We start from the raw sequence: 20,604 nt of genomic DNA, 5'->3' as shown, positions 1-20,604 counted from the left end.
GACATCTCACCTGCTCTGGACAGACAGGTAGGCACCACGTGACCACACCAGTCTTTCACTCTTTGAGTGCAGATTATGTTCAGGTGTGAGTCACTTGGGTTCAGGGCAAACAAAAAGGACACGAAGACTCTTACATAACAGTTTGAAGACGTTTCTTCAGACTGTAAACAGGTTTCACAGGTGAAGAGAAGAGTGTGCATCTTTTATAAAGTACCTGAGTGCCTCCAGCAGACAGAACCTCTATAAAACACTGAGCTGCTGCTGCTCTCATTCATGAATCTAAACAGAGCTACTTTTTTACAGACAGTGACGACAACATGCTGAGTATTTTCCAGATTTTATTGTTTTTGTACACAAAAGTCAGAGTCTCTCTTCATCTGGTGACGCTTGAAGACCTGAAAGAGACAAAAACAATTAATTAAAAACAAACATTCACAACTTTAAGTCATTCATGTTTACACTTTAAAAAACAAGCTGAGCTAAAAACTAATTCAAGGACGAGGCCACAGCTTCGCTCTGTATTAAAGAGTTCACATGATGCAGCGTCAAATAAATATTTAGAGAAAATCAACTTTGTAAAACATTCAGCTCGTTTTATGTTTTACCGTCACTCACTATAGATGAATATTTCATTTAAGATTTAAACTGAAGAACATTCTGTGACAGGACGAGTTGATTCAGATTGGACAGAACTGAGCTTCATTTGTTCTGGTCAGCAGATCTTTGACCCGTGTGTGTGTGTGTGTGTGTTGCTTCGACCCTTCTCAGACAAATGCCTCTGTGTCTTCATTTAAAGAGACTCCCTGATCTGAGGAACTGGAGCAGAACCACAGAACGTGGACCTGAACCAGCAACCTCAGAACCAGACTGAGTCCTGCTCCGACTCGTCATCGTATCTTCACTGAAGGGACAAAACACTGAGACTACAGGTAACATTGTTTGTCTGCTTTATTTGATGATATCTTCAGATTCATTTGTCCTAATAGCACCAACATGTTCTGATCCAGGCCCGCAGCATGTTTGAATTACAGCGATCAATGTTTTCCAGGTAACTGATGATGTAATAAACCCAGCCTGCTGCAGCTGGTGTGACCCCGCCGTCTTACCCTCTTATGCGGTGGGTACAGGTGTTCCCTGGGGCATGACGGGCACCTCTGGCTTGGCCCCCTTCTGCTCAGAAATGGGTGTGGTGGGCAGGGTCTCCTCCTTGGGCTCCACGATGCTGACGTGGTCGGGCAGGGGCTTCTTGGGGCCGATCTTACCGCTGGAGTCCCAGGGCAGCATGATCTTCACCTTGATGCCCAGCACACCTGAGGAAACATCAGCGTGTTAGTGCTGGTGAAGCTTCAGCAACAGGAACCTGACGTGTTCTGTCGGGTCGGGCTGTACTCACCCTGCCTCAGCAGGACGTGACGGACGGCTGTGTCGACGTAGTAGTTGACGGGGTCTCCGCTGTGAATCATCAGGCCGTCCACAAACTTCATGGACTTGGCTCTCTGACCCCTCAGCTTGCCGGACACCACCACCTCGCAGCCCTTAGCACCGCTCTCCATGATGAACCTCAGAACGCCGTAGCATGCCCTGAAACATGGGAGGGAAGAACAGCGTTAACTATGCAGAGTTTGCTGTTACTTCATCAGGATTTTAAAAAAGTTTGAATATCTGTATTTAACTTCAGTTCATCTGTCTCTAATTATACTAAAATGAGCTCAGTGTGAGCAGCTTTCTTTGTAGTCTGTTACTTTGCAGTCAGCGTGTTTGGCTGCTTCGACCCTTCTCAGACAAATGCCTCGATGTCTTCAACTGAAAAGACTCCCTGATCTGAGGAACTGGAGCAGAACCACAGAACGTGGACCTGAACCAGTAACCTCAGAACCAGACTGAGTCCTGCTCCGACTCGTCATCGTATCTTCACTGAAGGGACAACAAACTGAGACGCTGACAGCAAGCGAGGATTCTTACATGCAGCTTCAGATTATCTGTCAGGTGTGTTTATTAGAATATATTGATACTAAATCATATTTCCACACTTTAAACATCAGTTCACCATCACTCCTGCTTCACAGGACAAATACAAGCAGCTCAATAAGTCCTGATGTCTTGTAAGAGCCTCAGCTCTGACGTGTTGTTTCAATCTAAAGCAGAACTCTTACAACTTCACTATAAACTCATCTGATCAATGATTCACAGAATAAAGACTAAAAATGAAACAGCAGCATGCAGTGAACACGCTGACACTTGTTTCATCATCGTGCCACAGATCATATTAATTCTTTGCTTACCTACGCACAGCCAGGCCTCCCAGCAGCTTGTAGCGCAGAGACTCAGCCTGAGCGATGGCACACAGACCACGAGTGGCAACTTTCTCAGCATACAGCTAACGGAGAGAGGAGAGCTCAGTCAGACAAGCTGCCACGTCACAATCACAGTACCGTGAGTTTTCTTTACGCTGGATTAAAGGCAGAGACATGAACGTCCGGACGCTGCTGCTGTCAGGACGTTCATGTCTCCTGATACGCTCAGCTTCAAGAGAAATGTTTTGGTTTGCTTTGACCCTTCTCAGACAAATGCCTCTGTGTCTTCATTTAGAGAGACTCCCTGATCTGAGGAACTGGAGCAGAACCACAGAACGTGGACCTGAACCAGCAACCTCAGAACCAGACTGAGTCCTGCTCTGTCTCGTCATCGTATCTTCACTGAAGGGAGGACAGACATCCTGAAGCCTGCGCGCCATTTATTAAACAACATGACGTGTTAATATTTGAAGATTTCTTTTAGCGTTGTTCACGTCTTCGTGTCTTTACCTCGACACTGCCCTCGGGGAAGCCGAACCTCTTCTGGACCACAGCGGTCAGCTCTCTGATCCGACGGCCCTTCTCTCCCAGAACATTCTGGGTCCTGCAGACAGTTAAGGACGTTCAGGGTTACACCGTGACCTTCACAGCGTTTAATATAACGTTGACATGTGGACAGACGAGCTCCGATCGGTGTGCAGCCCGGTTCTGTTTATCACAGTAAAGTCTGGACTCTCACCTTGTAGCCAGGATGATGATCTCAGTTCTGGTTGGAGTCACACGCACCTCCACACCGGAGTAGCCATCCTCGGCAAGCTCGCGAGTCAGGAACTCGTTCAGCTCGGCCTTGAAGATACCGTCTGAGACGAACTGAGGAGAGAGAACCGGGTCAGAACACACAGGAACAAAGTATCAAAGTAGTATTACTAAGTACTGATCAGAGGTGGAGGTACTCCGATCCTTTAAGGTCCTGAAAACCCACTCCTCTTAAATCTGATGTTTCTGGATTAAACAACATTTTCTAAACTTTCAAGACGTTTTGTAAAGACACAGTGGTGCTGCTTCGACCCTTCTCAGACAAATGCCTCTGTGTCTTCATTTAAAGAGACTCCCTGATCTGAGGAACTGGAGCAGAACCACAGAACGTGGACCTGAACCAGCAACCTCAGAACCAGACTGAGTCCTGCTCTGTCTCGTCATCGTATCATCACTGAAGGGAGGACAGACATCCTGAAGCCTGCGCACCTGCACCGGGTTCAAACACCTGTGGCGTCACTCTAAAGTTTAAAGCCTATGAAATATTATTATTATTATTATTATTATATAAATGTAGTGGAGTACCTCAAACAGTAAAGTACTCATTACAGCATTACAATACACCAACAGCACGAGTACTCTGAATTTAATACAGATTAATGTTCATGTCTGATTCGTTACTTTATTAGTAAAGTAACTTAAAGCTGTGCAGTAACGTTAACGCTGTAACCGCATGTCAGGTTTGTTTTCAGGCTCATTCATGTCAAATAAAATGCTGCTGTTAATTATTATTTAACATTAGACATTTTAAATGAGCCGTTTGATATGTTAATGAGCCGTTAAATATGTTAATGAGCCGCTAATTAAACATTATTAATTATTAAATCAGACTCTCTGATGTCTGAGCGGCTAGCTGTGTGAAGCTAACGCACATCAGAGCTCAGAGCTACATCAGAGAAACATTCAGACACGTTTCAAACATTAAAGCTAAGTCTGGTTACAAACAGCCCGGCTCGGCTCGGCTCGGCTCAGAGGTGAACTGCCCGGCTCGGCTCGGCTCGGCCCGGCCCGGCTCGGTTCGCAGCTCACGCCCGGCTGAAGCGGAGGAGCCATGTTGCTCTCAGAGCGCCGGCAGCATCTGGATCAATCCTCCGCGGACAAGAGGCGGACCGGCTCGACTAACACCGGAGAGGACACGGACCGTGTGTGTCCTCACCGACACGGCGTCATTTTACCGGAGAGGCGCCGCCTGCGCGGGAGAAACGCGTTAAAGTTTCTAACCTTCCTCTTCTTGGAGATCTGCACCGCCATCTTCACTAGGCCGTAGACAGGAAAGGACGCGCACCGGACACGGAAATGCTTTTATACCAACATGTCTAACTTCCGGTGACGTTTTGTCCGGACTGTCTCTGGGAGTTGTAGTTTTTTTTTTGTAGTTTACGTTTAATTTTACATTTATTGAACTTTAATGACTTTAAGTTTGTTATTATATTATTTAAACAGGTAAATCACGTGATGATGCTGATGTTATAAACTCCTCTGTCTTGTTTGTTATGTACCGACTTTCTTTATGAATAAAAACGACAGTTAAAGATCTGAATAATTCTTTAGAAAATAATACTTATAATAATTATCTGCGCATTAACGAACACGGGGGCGGTAGCAGTTTATAAAATAGTAATTAATTTACAGTATGAACCGAGGTATTTGTACACAGCTGATATCTGTCATATTACCCTGTAACTCTGTGCAATACCCGCTCATTATAACTCATTTATTTATCCACTGTTTACATTTAGTCTGCTGTACATAGATATGTATATACTGTCACATCCACCTGCCTCAACCGTCTGTAGAAAACATATTTATTCCTCCACCTGCTGCTCTATCACCCAGTTTACAGATGTCTATGGATAGATACACATGTCCATATATATCTATGCAAAGATAGATATATCAAATTTAAACTGTACTATTTATAACATATATAACATGTCTTACCGTTTGGGAGCTGCTGTAACAAAAAACAACTTTAAATACTTTATTAATCCTGCGGGGATTAATAAAGTATTTCTATTCTATTCTATTCTATGTCTATGCCGGTATGTACAAACACAAATGTGTGTGTGTGTGTGTGTGTGTGTGTGTCTGATATTTGCTCATTTTATTAATTTGCTGATGAACTTCAGTTTTTGTCGCTGAAAGCGGAACAAAAAAGCTCCGGAACCTTCGTTGTCGGAGCTGAACAGCGTGACACTGAGCGGAAGTAAACAACGCGGTGTGTGTGGTGTGAAGAGACTCAGATTTGTGTAACTGAAGAAACATGACGTGAGGCACCGGACACACCGAGCTGTGCGCGAGCTGTGCGCGCGGTGTGCGCACCTGTCCGTCGCCATGCCGTCCTCCCGTAAGTGCGTCTTCCCGGGCTGCCGTAACCTGCAGAGCAGCTCGGTCACTCTGTTCAAGTTCCCCCGGGACGAGCAGCTGAAGCGGAGGTGGGTGGACTTCGTGGTGGGTCACGGTGACCGGGAGCTGAAGATCACCACCAACACCCGGCTCTGCAGCGACCACTTCACCCCGGAGAGCTTCACCAACTTCCAGCGGAGGCTGCTCGGATTCACCGACAACCCGCTGCTGCTGGTGACCGGGGCCGCGCCGACCGTCTCCCTGCCCGGGCTGCACCCTGCTGCCCCGACCATCTCCCTGCCCGGGCTGCACCCTGCTGCCCCGCCAAATGTAAACCACCCTGCGTGCCCATGCTTTAATTACACTAACTCTGTTATGCTTTTGAAACCAGCAGCTGCTCAGCTCTGACTGTCTGCACAGGTGAATAATGTTCACACGTGTCACTGTGTTTGACTCACTACAGGTGTGTCAGTGTGGCAGGCTGCAGACAGCCAGCAGAGAGGTCGGCTGTCAGACGGACCTGTCTGTGGGGAAAAGGACTGTGGCCACACAACAGACTGAAACAAAGAATACAGGTATGCTGAATCTGTGCACAGACTGTATGTACACACTGTAAAACAAGATAAACATGAAGATAAATACCAACCTGCAACAGCTGCAGGCCAGGAAAAAAGATAGATAGACAGATAGATAGACAGACAGATCCAGAAGAATCAGGATCAGGTTTATTGCCAAGTAGGTTTCACATTCAAGGAATTTGTCTTGGTGTTGTTGGTGCATAACAAACATTATTTAAAAAATATATAAGAATAACTGAGATTACAGACTTCTAGAACACAACAACACTTTGATGGTTACAGAGAAGGTGAAAAGCTTAAAGACAGCTTTAACAGTTGAAGTGTCTGTTGTATTTACACGCTCCACCTGTCGTACACACCTGAACATTACACACAAAGAAATCTTAGTATCGTTCTTGGAACACATTATACACACAGCTTCTCACACTTAGATAAACAGCAGCCATGTAGACATGAAATAATAAACACAGGCGTACCACCACAGCAGCAGCCTGACTCTGTGTGACCTGAATGGAACGGAGCCTTAATCGGTAACATTAGTAACACCTGTGTTTATTATATAGTGGTCATGTTGTTGTGGTGGAAGACAATAAAGAGACTGTGAGACTTTGGTAGGTTTATTACTGCTTTCATGAAAGAGGACCAGAACAGAGTGTCAAAGCAGTCTAGAAGGAACCTGTGAGGAGCGCATCCTCATCAGCATTTTTATATGTGGACAAGACAAAGAAGCCAAGGACCGGGTTCTGGGGTCCTTTCCAAAGGTGGATCATGAGTTTGATATAAGACATAATAAAAGAAAGACAGTTCATGTACAGTTCACTAAACTGTAGGCAGGAGATCGCAGAGGACACAATGCTGCGCTGGCTGCTAGAACAGGAGATCATTGTACTCAGAATCATAGATGACATTTCCCCTTTAGTTGTCAGTATAGTGTAATAACTAGAACATAAGTCAACATAAGATTTGCACAGCAGGTGTCTCTCTTAAATCATTTTTTAAATCAAATCAACTTTTAGCCGAGTGCATCAGGACATTGTTCTTCATGTTCTGACAAACATTTAGCTTTTTGCTTTAACAGATATATTTATTGGGGTTTCTTTATGTGAATACAACAACATCCAACAATTGAAACATCCTAAACATATGGCAGTAATGAAAATAATAATTAAAATAGTAATAATACTAAAAAGGACAAAAATAAATGAATAATTAAATAAATGTAGAAAGCAAAAAATAAATAAATAACATTAATAATTAAACTGCGAACTGAATATTAGGTCACAACGTTCATCCCAACAACAAATTGGATATTTTCATCATTCTCCTCAACAGTTCCAGAAATAACTTCCAAATGTTGTAAAATAATAATAAAATAATAACAATACAGGTCAGTTTCTCAAGAGCCAAACTTGATATTAAGTTATTTATCCGGTGGTTAAAAGACGGGCGACCAACATTCTTCCAACACAATGCAACACAGCGTTTGGCCTGCAGTAAACAGAGGTCAACCATTTGTCTTTCCTTACAGGACAAAGTACAGTCATCTGGATAAATGTCCAAAATACATAACTTAGGACAAAGAGGTACAGGGGAAGTTGTGATCTGAGAGATTATCACTGAATCTCTTCACAACTTATTTTTACTTATTTATTTTGGAGGAGAGGTCTCATTTATTATGCACTAAACCCTGTGCAACAAAGTTACGAATACAAATTACTTTATTAATTCACAAGGGGAAATTCACCTGACATTCCTGACACTCAGTTTTTGCATATCCAAATCTAATGTTGTAACTGTCACACTTATAACATAGATCAAGTACATTAGGATCAGACTGTAGATGTATGTTCGCATTATTCAGGTTTAACGCACGTTTTTAATGAAGTATTCTTTCTAAAGCGGAACCAACGCTCACGGACGTCCGCTGTCGGAGCTGAACGTCGCGACACAAAGCGGGAGCTGCCGGAACCGCTGCAGCTGAGTTCTTCGTAAAACTCGTTTTAATCTTTAATTAACCTGTCGGTGGTTCCGTCAGTGATCACTGAAACATGTCTTCACCTGAGAGTCTGAGAGAGTTCGTCAGAGAGCGGCTAACTGCTGCTGCGGAAGAAATCTTCGGAGTTTTTCAGAGAACTGTCACCGAGTACGAAGCGGAGATCCGGCGTCAGCGCAGACTGCTGGACGCGGTCTGCAGACCCGAGGTCAGGCTGCACAGGATAGGTGAGCACGGTGTCTCAATAACACACTCACACTCATATATATTTATATATTTATCAGAGTTCAAGTTCAAGTTTTAATACGATGCGATGTTTGAAACAAAGAGTATGAAGCAGCGAGCGGTGCTAAGGCTAAAATAACCGTGGATGTTTTGATTGGCTGATTTTGATGATTGACACCTCTATCGACCAGTCAGAGTCAGGAGAATCGATTAGTACCGCCCACATTTACTGACCCACCAATGACGATTGAGAATGAAGTAAACCCAAAGGTAGTATCGCACCAAGAGGTCTCACTTCACTTTCAAAGCCTCTTTGTCTTTATGTAAACAGCCAGGAGCTTCGAGACTGATTCAAACTAAAGCAGAGACACTAGAATACAACTTTTGACCACAAACAGCAAAGATAAGACACTGTGTCGTTTTGTGGATTGTTCTCCTCTTTGTGGGCGAGCTCGCCGAGTTTTAATGCACAGTGATGAAACACTTATCTTTGTAATCAGCGGTTCCGTTTGTAAAGTGACTCAGGCTGAAAATAACATTTCGTCACATTTAACTTCAAACAGTGTTTAAAAACTGGTGTGAACTTTTGAGAGTCACCTTTTTGCACATTCACAACAATATTTGTCAACTTGGAGATATTTGAAATATTTAAATATAAATTTTAACTGTAAATGTCAAATCTAAATGTTAAATCTAAATCTAAATGTTAAATCTAAATGTTAAATTAGATTTAGATCTAACATTTAGATTTAACATTTATATTATATAAATATCTCTAAGTTGACATATATTGTTGTAAATATGCAAAAAAAAAAGTGACTCTTAAAAGTTCACACCAGTTTTTTAAACATTGTTTGAAGCTAAATGTGACAAAATGTTATTCTCAGCGTGAGTCACTTTACAAATGGCACCCCATAGCAGAGTCTGAAGTTGATGCTTCCTAGCAGACGCTGATCGTCTGTATCGTGCATGCATCTCACACTGTCGTGTTGAAAATATGAAGTTATCAGTTTCGGCCATGAGAAGCAAAATTATTGGTATCGATTGAAATTATTCATATCATGCATCACTATATAAACACATATACACATATATAACACACTGTTTGTCTGTACCGTCCTGCAGAGCTCCCACAGCAACATGTCTGTCAGCAGGAGGAGACGCTCACTGACCAGGAGAGGAGCTCCATTGAACCTCCACACATTAAGGAGGAGGTGGAGGAGGTCTGTAGCAGTCAGCTTGAACTGAAGCTGGACAGTGACGCCTTTATGTTGACGCCAGGGAGTGAAGAGCAGCTCTGTAACCACGAAGGGAACTTAAATCTGCACCGAGATGACCGCGAGGTTCAACGGGACATGAAGGAAGTCTGCACCGGCCAAGAGGGGGAGCAGTTCAAGCTGAGCCTGGACACCTCCATGTTGACTCAGCCGTATGAAAAAAGAGACCAGGAGAGGAGCTCCAGAGAACCTCCACACAAGGAGGAGGTAGAGGAGGTCTGCAGCAGTCAGCCTGACCTTCAGCCATATGAAAAAAGAGAGCACACTGAATCACAAAGTGACGAACAACCCCTCTTTGATAACTCTGATGAAGGTCAGAGCACAGATGAGGTCAGAGACGGTGATGAAGACTCAACTCAAAACGCAGCGCCGAAACCAAAACCAAAGAGAGGACGTCCGTCTAATGCAGAGAGACATAGAAAGTCTTTTCAGCGTGACACCTGTGAGAAAGAGTTTAACTTCGAGTACGAGTACGAAGAAGAAACTGACCAGCAGCGCGAGCTGCTGGATGTGGTCTGGAAACCTGAGCTCAGGCTGCACCGGATAGGTGAGGACATTATCTTAATAACACACACATATATCGTCTAGCAGACGCTGATCGTCTGTATCGTGCATGCATCTCACACTTTCGGGTTGAAATATGAAGTTATCAGTATCGGCCATAAGAAGCAGGAAATTATCTGTATCGATTTAAAATTTTTTATATAGTGCATCGCTATATAAACACATATACACATATATAACACACTGTTTGTCTGTACCGTCCTGCAGAGACGCTCACTGACCAGGAGAGGAGCTCCAGAGAACCTCCACACAAGGAGGAGGTGGAGGAGGTCTGCAGCAGTCAGCCTGACCTTCAGCCATATGAAAAAAGAGAGCACACTGAATCACAAAGTGACGAACAGCCCCTCTTTGATAACTCTGATGAAGCTCAGAGCAAAGATGAGGACGGAGACGGTCCTGAAGACTCGAAAACTCGAAATGCAGCGCTAAAACCAAAGAGAGGACGTCCGCCTAATGCAGAGAAACATAGAAAGTCTTTTCAGTGTGACACCTGTGGGAAAGAGTGTAAATCCAAGTACAGACTGGACAATCACCTGAAAATGCACACCAATGGTGTGAAGCTGTGGTGGTGCAACATCTGTGGAAAAGGTTTTGGTCTGAGGTCAGCGTTGAACGATCACATTAAAAGCCACCCAGGTGAGGGGCAGTATTTCTGCAGCACCTGTGGGAAAGGGTTCACATACCGCAGCCATCTGAGTATCCACGCTAGAACCCACAGAGGTTTGAAGCTGCACCTCTGCAAGAGGTGCGGGAAACCATTTGCCTTCGACTCAGCACTGAAGGTGCACATGAGAACTCACACGGATGAGCGTCCACACACGTGCAAAACATGCGGGAAAGGATTTCGTGCCTTATCGTCGCTGGAAATACACATGAGGACTCACACAGACGAGAGGCCGTTCTTGTGCAAAACATGCGGGAAAGGCTTCAGACAGCGTGCTCACCTGACCGCCCACTTAAGTACTCACACCGGCGAGAAGCCGTACCCTTGCGATGTCTGCGGGAAAAATTACGGCAGTTTGTCCATCCTGTCGAAGCATCGAAAGATGCATGCAAAAAGTTTGGAGGCGACCGTGGATCAGCGGTCGATGCCCACCGCTCCAGTCAATATGGCATCTGTCATTTTGAGTTTGTGACCCTGTGCGTGTGCCAGCCTGGGTGGGTTAAATGCCGAGAAGTAATTTCACGTTTAACATGATTAATAAAGTTTATTGGTTTTTCAGATATACAGTAAAGGAGACGTTCCGTTCAAGATGATTTGTTACATAGAACCACGTGGGAAGGACGGAGTTCAACGTCTGTCATGGAGGAACATTTAGTGGTGAGGAGCCACACGACTCCTCAAAATACAGAGGAGAGACCATCGAGCTGACGTGCTGTTAACCCTCTGAGTGAAATCTACTTTTGCTACATCTGTGTGAATTATTTTATAGTTCATGTGATAGTAATACTCACACAGTATTACAGTATTTCTGTAAAACAAGCCTAACCTCAAATAACATGAAGTGAATTAGAGCCTGTCCGAAATATAATAAATTATATTTTTCAAAAAACAAAAAACAAACAGCGTCTTCAGCTTTTTCTCAGTCGTTCTAAGTAGTGACTCTCCAAACTTCATGCTCTGGTAGGTGTGAGGTGGATTATGGCTTTTTCAGCTGATGTTCCTATCTGTTGAAAAGTTGCATGAGTACTGTAACTTACATTTCTTATCCTGTATGGTTTATTGGTTCCCTGTACTGATAAACCCAGAACTAACCTTAAACTAACCTTAAACGCTGATTTAAACACCTGCTGCTCGTCTGTAACTAGTGACACACACACACACACACACACACACACACACACACACACAACAAAACTCCACCTAGTGGTTAGATTAAAAAAATACCCACAGGTGGCTCCTACGGGTTTGTTTGATGGAAACAAGACTACATCATTCATGTAATCAGAACATTACATTCATGACAGCTGTAGTTATAATGGTTACTTTGCAGGTTAAGATAAAATAATTTTACTTTGAGGTTTATTGTTTTTATTTCACTGTCTGTCTGACACTCAGCAGAATAAACAGCAGTCTCTAGCAGTGCTAACCTGTAGATCCATCAGTGCAGACTGCTGGATCGCCTGGAAACCTGTGATGGAGTTACACAGGATAGGTGAGTACAGCTGTTTGGATATGTGTTGGCACTGACTTGCTCTCATGTTTGTGTTTACCATCCTCCAGAGCTCCCACAGCAACATGTCTGGATAGAGGAGGAGATTCTCGCTGACCAGGAGGACCCAGAAGCTCAGCAGATTAAGGAAGAAGTGGAGGAGGTGGAGGTCTGCTCCAGCCATGAGGAAGAGCAGTTTCAAGTGGAGCTGGAGAGTGACACCTATATGTTGATTCCTCCTTACGAAGAAAGTGATGACGCTGAGCCAGAAGCAGAAAGTGACCAACAACTTTATAACTCAGATGTGGACCAAGAGGACGCTGAACTGCAACAGATTAAGGAGGAGCAGGAGGAGGAGGCAGTGTGCAGCAGACACGTGGGGGGGCAGACTGATGTGAAGCTGGAGACTGACACCTTTGTGTTCATTCCTCCTTATGAGGAAAGTGACGACCAGCTCTGTGATCAGGAGAGGAACTACAGTTTGGACCAAGAGGAGCCAGAATCTCCAAAAGTTAAAGGACAACTGGGGGAAGTCTGCACCAGTCTGGAAGGGGAGCGGCTTGAACCAAACACTTTTATGTTGACTCCTACTTGTGAGGAAAGTGACCACACTGAACCAGAACATGACGAGCAGCTCCTCTTAAACGACTCTCATGTAGCTGAGAGCCAAGATCAGGACGGAGGCGGTTATGAAGACTCAGGATCAGCTCGAAATCCAGCTCCAGAAAGTCACAGTCCCAACTTATCAGAGAGTAACAGTAATGCTGAGCCAGGTAAAAAGTCTCTCCAGTGTGACACCTGTGGGAAAGAGTTTCATCTCAAGTCAAAACTGAACAGACACGTGAGGATCCACACAGGTAAGATGCCACATTCGTGCAACACCTGTGGAACTAGATTCAGTCATATATCAACGCTGAACGCTCACATAAGGCTGCACACTGAGGGCAAAGGTTTCAGATATGGAAGCGCCTTGAGAGTCCACATGAAAAGTCACACAGGTGAGAAGCCGTACCTGTGCAAGAGCTGCGGGAAAACATTCAGTGCCAGTTCAGCATTGATCAGACATGCGAGAATCCACACAGGTGAGAAGCCGTTTTGTTGCAAGACGTGCGGGAAAATCTTCAGCTTCATTTCAGCGTTCATAAAACACAAGAGGATCCACACAGGTGAGAAGCCGTACTCATGTCAAACATGCGGGAAAGGCTTCATACAAAGCTGTCACCTGACCGTCCACATGAGGAGTCACACAGGTGAGAAGCCCTTTCCATGTAAAACATGCGGGAAAGGTTTCACTCAGAGAGGTCATCTGACAGACCACATGAGGACTCACACAGGTGAGAAGCCGTTTTCCTGCAACACCTGCGGGAAAGGTTTCAAACATGGAAGCGCCTTGAGAGTCCACATGAGGACACACACAGGTGAGAAGCCGTACCTGTGCAAGACCTGCGGGAAAACCTTCAGCGTCAACTCAGCGTTGATCCGGCACGCAAGAGTCCACACAGGTGAGAGGCCGTACCTGTGCAAGATCTGCGGGCAAAGTTACTCGACAGTGTCTGTTTTGGCGAAGCACATAAGGTCACATTCAGGAACGTAGCCTCATTTTACAGAATGCATCAAAGACATTCAGACTGTAGTTAATCTGCCTGCACGAGGGACGTCATGGGACCAAATAAAAAAGAAAATGACATTTACATAGTTTCCTTTTTATTGTCAGAGAGTTCAGTCTCACTGGACTGTTAATGTTCAAGTCTGAGTCATATTAATGTTGTGTTGATGTTTTGATGATCGGGTGCTCATATAAGGTGTGTTTTCTTATAAATAAAACAATGTTACCTGGATCAGAAGTACTTTTTCACATACAGGAATTTGTCTGTGTTTTTGGTGCATAACAAACATTAAGTAAAAAATATAAAGAAGATAAAAAGTCAAGTACTGAAATGTATAAATGTGTTTTTAAATAAAAAGAACTGGACAGGAATGTTCACAGAATATTTTAAATGTGCAGGATGTGTGTTAATGTAACGTTTTGGTGCTGATGGACTGAAGCGTCCTCCAAAGGTTTGAGTCCAGGGTCATTAAGACATGGGGACTTATGGAGACTGACCCACTTCTGCAACCAGCCTGAAGTGGACGTGATCACACACTGATGAAAACAGACTTATGAACGTGACGTTCAGCCGTTAGAGCCCACGCTGCAGCTTCACCGTGAGGCCTCTCCCGGTTTGTGGGTCAGTGAGCTCCATGTGAGAGCCAAAAATAAAGGATTGTTCCTTTAAACAGCCGCTCGGTCGGTTCACCTCCGGCCCGGTGGGGGGGACGTTATATTTAGCCGCTTTCTCCGTGTGGCTTACTGAAGGCTAAAATAATACACACATGAGTAAAGACGCTGTTTTAAACTTCTCTTGGTTAAAATCGCGCTTACGCAAACATTTCCCTCGACATGGGCACGTTTATGTCGCATTGACACCCCCCCCACATAAAGCGGTGGTATCGTCCACTCCCCGGAAACACCGGCGACAGTCGAAAGCTCCGGTGAAGCGGCAGAAGACGTGATTTATCAGAAACCTGCGAGCTAACCGTGAACGGTGAGTGTGTGGAAGAGTTTACCGGACCCGTGCGGTGTTGACCGTGTGAAGGAATAAGTCTCTCACTCCCGGTTTGTCCGGTCCGGCCCGGTTTAACGAGCTAACGTTAGCAGTGTAGCTGTGACACCGGGCGCTGATCCGCGAACCGGCGAACAAAAGAAGAGGCTCCCGGCAGAGAAGACCGGAGCTCCGTGAGACGGTCAGACTACCAGCGTGTGTTTCACGGTGTAATTAAAGTGTCTGTGACGGTAAACCGACGCCGCGAGGCGGGAACCGGCCCGGCTCGGTGTGTTAGTCATGCTAACCCCGTTAGCTGCGCCGAGCTAGCATCAGCGGCTGATGCTGTTTAATTAAATCAGCTGGAGATTAATCATGATTTAATCATCAGATCCAGATGTTATCTTGTTGTATGATTTAAAAAAAATAACAACTTTAATATCTTCATGTTTCATGTCAGCTCCTGTTTATTCTAACAGTCGTCACAGGCTTTTATTTTGGTGAGTTATGAGTCATGTTAGTGACAGCTGCAGCCATGATGAGGTCCCATGTTACAGGTGTGTGTGTGTGTGTGCGCGCGCTGACTGTACGTTTACCTGTAATGTCACCACGTGACGTCTCGTTAATGTTTGAGTGCTCAGCCACAGCGGGGTTTTCAAAATAAAGGTCACCTGATAACGAGCTACACCTGCTCATGAAAACACTGTGATGTGTAAGTGTGTATGTCACATCACACTGATGCTCAGTGTTAGTGTCATGATCACTTTTGGCCTCTACATGTAACTTGACAGCACGTTGAAGCGATCTGAGGTCAAACCAAATATCTATTTACTGTAATTCTGAGATTCTCAGGGCAAAACTTTCCTTCAGGTTTGAAACGATCACAAACATGAAGTCATGTATAGCGTGTACATCATGTACTGATGATATCTTCCTTGTGTTTCTCACGTGTCTCCTCGCAGGAACAACCCGAGCCGTGTGGCAGCCGTCGGCACAGTATCAGAAACGCTGGACAAGCTTGTAAGCAGCAGCAGTGGACGAAGCTAATGCAGTCAAACATTTACACCGTGATAACACTAATACAGCTCGTCAGCTGTAATATGTTTGTTTGTGTGTCTTTTAACTGACGCTCTGATTTCTTTTATTTCAGAATCTCTTAGATTTGAATGGACAAGGCAGCCAGAAGTACCCAGGTATGACCTGCACCCTGCATTGTACCCTGCAGTAGACGACATGGTTGTCTTGTCATATAGAGTGTGACAGTGGAGATGTCTCACCGTCCACATGTGGTTTTTAAAAACATCTCTTCCTGTGTGTAGCCCAGCTAATGAAGCCCATTAAAGGTTCAGTGATGCCTGTGAAGAAGAAGAGGAAGTTCCCTGATGCAGATGATAATGAGCGCAAGTGTAAAATTACAAGGTAAACAGACGCTCCTTCACGTCTGTCCTCTCTGCTCGTCTGTCTGCACCCCACTCTTCATTGTTTTTCCACCTTGGGTCTCAGTGAGATTTGTTTAACGGGCCCGTTAAACAAATCTCACTGTGGCATGCTGGTCCAACCTCTAATGAATAGTTAGTGAGTTAGAGGCTCTTTGTTGGAGAGGACGGCCACTGGCTGAACCCTGCACTCGCCTGAAAAAGGACTGGCAGGGTTGTTTTTCACCTGGCAGGCGGCGTACTGAACCCCTCAGTGTGTGTGTGTGTGTGTGTGTGTGTGTGTGTGTGTGTGTGTTCAGAGTTGCAGTATGTTCCTTTCTACTCTCAGCACATACTTGTCCTCTTAATCAGTGCTGCTTCGGTACACGGGAGGACTGTGGCAGCGAGGTGTCGAACTCTCCAGTTTATTAATTGATTATTAGGCGGTTCTAAAATCCGAATACTGAAATGAACCAACAAGTCTCAACAGTTTGAACCAAACCTGAACATCATAACCTTGATGAAGACAGAGTCTGTGTCTGACACTCACTTGTATTTGTAAAAGAAGCAGATCTATATTGTATGACGGCTGACTGGTCAGCTGACCTGGACCTTGTCCTCTGGTCTTGTTTTGTTGATAGAAAATGATGCAAAATGTGAGTCCGTCCTGTGCAGGCTACAACTCCACCCTCTGTACGAAGACATTTTTCACACAGTGATTCCACTTGTTGTGTCTCTTTGGTCGTGGTGGCATGAAGTTGTTCTCCTCATATTAAAAAGGATATTTTCAGACTGATGTCTGTCTGTCTGTAGAAGGAAAGAATGTTGAACTCTATAGGTCAGAGTAGATTATGGATTATGGAGATTTCACAGCTGTCAGTAAAAGCTGTGTTTTTGTTTGTTTTTATTTAAAACATCAGTGATGGTTCCGGTTTGACTCCTGAATGACTGACCGACTGTTTCTTATCAATATGAGGTTTTTTTTTTTATTTTATTTTTTTTTATTTGAAGCTTTTTTGTGTGTCTGTCTCGTAGTTTCACCCGACCTCAGATCCGTGGTGCCAAGCCGATCGCAGAGAAGCTGTTCTCCAATAAGAAATGCCTGGCCTGGTTTCATGAGTACGCTGGACCCGACAAAGTGGTCGGCCCGGAGGCCATGGAGAAGTTCTGTGAAGACATTGGTGTGGAACCAGAAAATGTGAGTCCCTTCAGCTCTCATCTTCACCCTGCTTCTCCGTGACCTGGGCACATTTTTCCTCAACGTTTCCTCTTTCCTGCAGATTATCATGTTAGTTTTAGCCTGGCATCTAGACGCAGTAAATATGGGCTTCTTCACAAAAGACGAGTGGCTCAGGGGAATGACAGTATTACAGTAAGAAAACTTTAACTTGTATTTAACTGCGTTTGTTGTCAGTAGACGTGTAAGACAAAGTGTGACCTTGACTCACCTGCAGGTGTGACTGCACAGAGAGGTTACAGAGCAAACTGGATTACCTGCGCAGCGAGCTCAACGACTCTGTGGTCTTCAAAAACATCTACAGATATGCCTTCGACTTCGCCAGAGTGAGTTCACGGTTTGTTTGTTTCACTGTCATTTAACCTGAGCATCTTGTTTATGCTGACCTCCAGTGGTTTAACCTCTCACCTCGCTGCAGTGACGTACAGGTGTGTCAGATTGAGAATCCAGAGTCCAGATTTTAAGAGAATGTGCAGCCTCGCCTACAGTCAGATTAAATATTACCTGAGAGCTACAAGACTGAAATTCTCACAACATTTCTGTCCTTGTGTCTCGTCTTGTCGTCAGGATAAGGACCAGAGGAGTTTGGACATGGACACTGCTAAATCCATGCTGGCCTTGTTGCTGGGGAGAACCTGGGCTCTCTTTCCAGTCTTCCACCAGTTCCTGGAGGTAAATCTCGTGGTCTTGCATGTTTTGTAGAGAAAAGTTCATCACAAAATAACTTGAAACAAAATGTTCTCGTCTCTCTCGCAGCAGTCCAAGTACAAGGGGATGAATAAGGACCAGTGGTATAACGTTCTGGAGTTCAGCAGGACCATCAACACAGACCTCAGTAACTACGATGAAGACGGAGCTTGTGAGTATACGAGCGACTCACTAACAGCTTCAGTTAATGTGCAGTCATCCGGTGAAATGTGGCACTGAGCTATAAATCCGAACCTCCTCATGTTAACCCGTCAGGATTAAATCCAGCTTCACTGACTCTTTGAGTTGTTACCGTTCGTCTAGGAGATCTCTGCGTGTCCAGCGTCTCACTGAGCAGAGCGACAGTTATATGACACTGGCTAATATGATAGCTTTCTGCATTTAGACTTCGGTTCTCTCTGCTGCCTTTAAAGTTCATCACTGCCACTTTGTAAGGAACAAGCACGACAGACTTCAGTGCTGAAATAGAACTTATTATAATTCATATAATTAGTTTCTTTAAGAATTAAAAAGCATTTGGTGATTGGTGACTTCCTAAATAAACTGATGCAGATTTATTATTATTATTATTATTATTATTATTATTATTAATTTAGATACTAGTGTATGCTGCGTTCAAGTGCTGTCAGAATAAACCAGTATTTGTTGTGAATGTGTTATTTACACTGTTTAAACTTTTATCAGGATCCAGTTTTGTAGCTGTCACAAGTTGAACTGTGCCTCTTGATTTCTCAGATTGATTGATATTAATATTATTTCTGTCCTCCTGTTGTTCTGTCTGCAGGGCCGGTGCTGCTCGACGAGTTTGTGGAATGGCAGAAAACTTGGTCATCGTCGTAGCGGACGACAACACGACACCAAAAAGGAGAAAGAGGGAGAGAAAACAAACACCACAAACGCAGGAGGAATCTCTTTATCCAGATCCAGCCAACACTTTGAGACACACACACACACACACACACACATACACATACACATACACAATATGGACTACAGAATCATCCTCGTGGACTCTCGGTACACCCACATCCCATCAGAGATTGTCTCTGTGCAAAGAGGCCTTCCTCTCACTGAGTCGAGTTTTTATAGTGTTAATTTGGAGAAAAGGAAACGTTCTCAAAATATAAATACAAAAAGAAAGAATGAACTGTGAGAAGAGAAGTGGAATTTATGTTTTCTTGATAATTATTTTTTCCCATTTTGTGTCTTGTTTGTAGATGTTTTCACAGTAATAAAAAGGAAATGGAAGTCTGACTGTTCTTCTCAGTGATTGGTGCATTAACTCTCAGGTCTCGTGCAGCCTCATATCTCCATGTGGAAGTGGGTCCTCTCCTCCTTCCCTCCCTCTCTCTCGTCCAGCGGCCCGGCTGATGCGGCGGCCATGATGGCGCTGAGTCGTGTCAAAGAGATGGAGCGCTGTCTGAGCCGGGGACCGGGCCGTGGCTCGATGGGGGCGGGCTCTGGCAGGTGTGCGTAACGCTGTCCGTCATCATCGTACTGGTACAGACGGATGATGCGACGAGCTGGGCGGGGCGTGGAGGACGCTGGTTCTTCCTCCTCTGTGCTGCCCCTTTTTATTTTGTCCTCCTGTTCTTGACTTCCTGTCTCATTGTCTTCACTGCAGCTGTCTGTCTCTTCATCACCTCCCTCCTCCTCCTCGTCCTCCTCCTCTCTTTCTTCTTCCGCCTTCATGCTTTCTCTCCTGTCCTCTCTTTGCTCACTCCTCTCCTCCACCACCTCCTTATCCTCTTTCCATCCTTCCTTCTCATCGCTTCCTTTCTCTTTGTTACCTCCCACCTCCTCCACACTTCCTCTTCTGTCTCCTCCTTCCTCGCTTCTCTCCTCCACCTCTTTCTCCTCCTTGCTCTCTCTTCCGTCTTTCTCCTCTCTTTCCTCACTACACTCGCCCTCGTCTGTTTCAGTTTGGCTCCCTCCATCTTCTGATAGATAAAACACTCTTTCCTCCTCCTCCACCTCCTCTTCCTCTGTCACTCCATCACACACTTTATTCTGTTCCTCCAGACTTCCTCCTGCCACCTCTTCCACCTCCTCTCTCCTTCGCTCTTCTTTCATGTGGTCACATCCCTCCAGATAGGCGGTGGTTTCCTGCCGCTCCTCCTGCTGCTGCTGCTGCTGTTTGTGCCTGAAGCTTCTCTGAGGTTTGGCAGGAGGAGATGAGGTTGCACTGTGTGCAGAGGTGTCCGCCTCAAAGTACTTGCGGTCACGCTCTGGTGGCAGGTCGGTCAAGTTGACCTCAGAGTCGCATGCGGCAGTTTGGCATCGTTGTTTCCGCAGTGATGGCAACCTTGTGGCGATGGCTCTTAAACACCTGAGAGGAAAAAAAGTGGTTATATTTACGCTTCTCGTATTAAAGACATGTACTCTGTAATTTTGTGAGAACACACCTGAGAACACG

At 44.8% G+C, this 20,604-nt stretch overlaps 4 protein-coding genes and 4 non-coding genes across 10 annotated transcripts; 3 read left to right on the top strand and 5 right to left on the bottom strand.

The window, feature by feature from the left end:
* Nucleotides 1-324: 324 nt before the first annotated feature.
* rps3 (ribosomal protein S3) lies at nucleotides 325-4,436 on the bottom strand. The gene is made up of 7 exons (XM_027280297.1): nucleotides 4,332-4,436; nucleotides 3,034-3,164; nucleotides 2,805-2,898; nucleotides 2,283-2,377; nucleotides 1,394-1,581; nucleotides 1,107-1,310; nucleotides 325-395 (listed from the first exon to the last, which is right to left on the bottom strand). The coding sequence occupies exons 1-6, from the start codon at nucleotides 4,359-4,361 to the stop codon at nucleotides 1,111-1,113; spliced, it is 738 nt and encodes a 245-aa protein (XP_027136098.1). The 5' UTR covers nucleotides 4,362-4,436; the 3' UTR covers nucleotides 325-395; nucleotides 1,107-1,110.
* On the bottom strand, nucleotides 760-907 carry LOC113746198 (small nucleolar RNA SNORD15). Its single transcript, XR_003462670.1, has one exon. It is a non-coding gene; the product is annotated as a small nucleolar RNA SNORD15 (small nucleolar RNA).
* On the bottom strand, nucleotides 1,773-1,920 carry LOC113746197 (small nucleolar RNA SNORD15). The gene has a single exon (XR_003462668.1). It is a non-coding gene; the product is annotated as a small nucleolar RNA SNORD15 (small nucleolar RNA).
* LOC113746200 (small nucleolar RNA SNORD15) lies at nucleotides 2,555-2,702 on the bottom strand. Its single transcript, XR_003462672.1, has one exon. It is a non-coding gene; the product is annotated as a small nucleolar RNA SNORD15 (small nucleolar RNA).
* On the bottom strand, nucleotides 3,363-3,510 carry LOC113746199 (small nucleolar RNA SNORD15). Its single transcript, XR_003462671.1, has one exon. It is a non-coding gene; the product is annotated as a small nucleolar RNA SNORD15 (small nucleolar RNA).
* Nucleotides 4,437-5,283: 847 nt separating the features above from the next.
* LOC113746043 (zinc finger and SCAN domain-containing protein 2-like) lies at nucleotides 5,284-14,084 on the top strand. Its single transcript, XM_027280292.1, has 3 exons — nucleotides 5,284-5,786; nucleotides 5,920-6,031; nucleotides 12,318-14,084. Exons 1-3 carry the CDS (start codon nucleotides 5,445-5,447, stop codon nucleotides 13,838-13,840), a joined length of 1,977 nt encoding a protein of 658 aa, XP_027136093.1. The 5' UTR covers nucleotides 5,284-5,444; the 3' UTR covers nucleotides 13,841-14,084.
* On the top strand, nucleotides 7,413-11,800 carry LOC113746044 (zinc finger protein 37-like). Of its 2 annotated transcripts, XM_027280294.1 has the most exons (4): nucleotides 7,413-8,254; nucleotides 9,378-9,427; nucleotides 9,701-10,076; nucleotides 10,301-11,800. In XM_027280294.1, the coding sequence occupies exons 1-4, from the start codon at nucleotides 8,083-8,085 to the stop codon at nucleotides 11,227-11,229; spliced, it is 1,527 nt and encodes a 508-aa protein (XP_027136095.1). In that variant the 5' UTR covers nucleotides 7,413-8,082; the 3' UTR covers nucleotides 11,230-11,800. The 2 variants fall into 2 exon arrangements, with proteins under 2 accessions (XP_027136095.1, XP_027136094.1); XM_027280293.1 differs by having other exon boundaries at nucleotides 7,415-8,254; nucleotides 9,378-10,076; nucleotides 10,301-11,796.
* A 492-nt stretch (nucleotides 14,085-14,576) lies between the features above and the next one.
* On the top strand, nucleotides 14,577-19,442 carry dcun1d5 (DCN1, defective in cullin neddylation 1, domain containing 5 (S. cerevisiae)). Of its 2 annotated transcripts, none has more exons than XM_027280298.1 (10): nucleotides 14,577-14,831; nucleotides 15,791-15,848; nucleotides 15,979-16,021; nucleotides 16,148-16,247; nucleotides 17,279-17,441; nucleotides 17,524-17,615; nucleotides 17,698-17,806; nucleotides 18,048-18,152; nucleotides 18,237-18,339; nucleotides 18,973-19,442. In XM_027280298.1, exons 4-10 carry the CDS (start codon nucleotides 16,156-16,158, stop codon nucleotides 19,026-19,028), a joined length of 720 nt encoding a protein of 239 aa, XP_027136099.1. In that variant the 5' UTR covers nucleotides 14,577-14,831; nucleotides 15,791-15,848; nucleotides 15,979-16,021; nucleotides 16,148-16,155; the 3' UTR covers nucleotides 19,029-19,442. The 2 variants fall into 2 exon arrangements, with proteins under 2 accessions (XP_027136099.1, XP_027136100.1); XM_027280299.1 differs by lacking the exon at nucleotides 14,577-14,831 and adding an exon at nucleotides 14,838-15,030.
* Nucleotides 19,443-20,604: the final 1,162 nt, after the last annotated feature.

Source organism: Larimichthys crocea, chromosome VII, assembly GCF_000972845.2.
Source record: "Larimichthys crocea isolate SSNF chromosome VII, L_crocea_2.0, whole genome shotgun sequence".
In the NCBI taxonomy this organism is placed as follows: Eukaryota; Metazoa; Chordata; class Actinopteri; family Sciaenidae; genus Larimichthys; species Larimichthys crocea.
The sequence above is the reverse complement of the archived record's forward strand: the minus strand, read 5'-3'. Positions and strand labels throughout refer to the sequence as shown.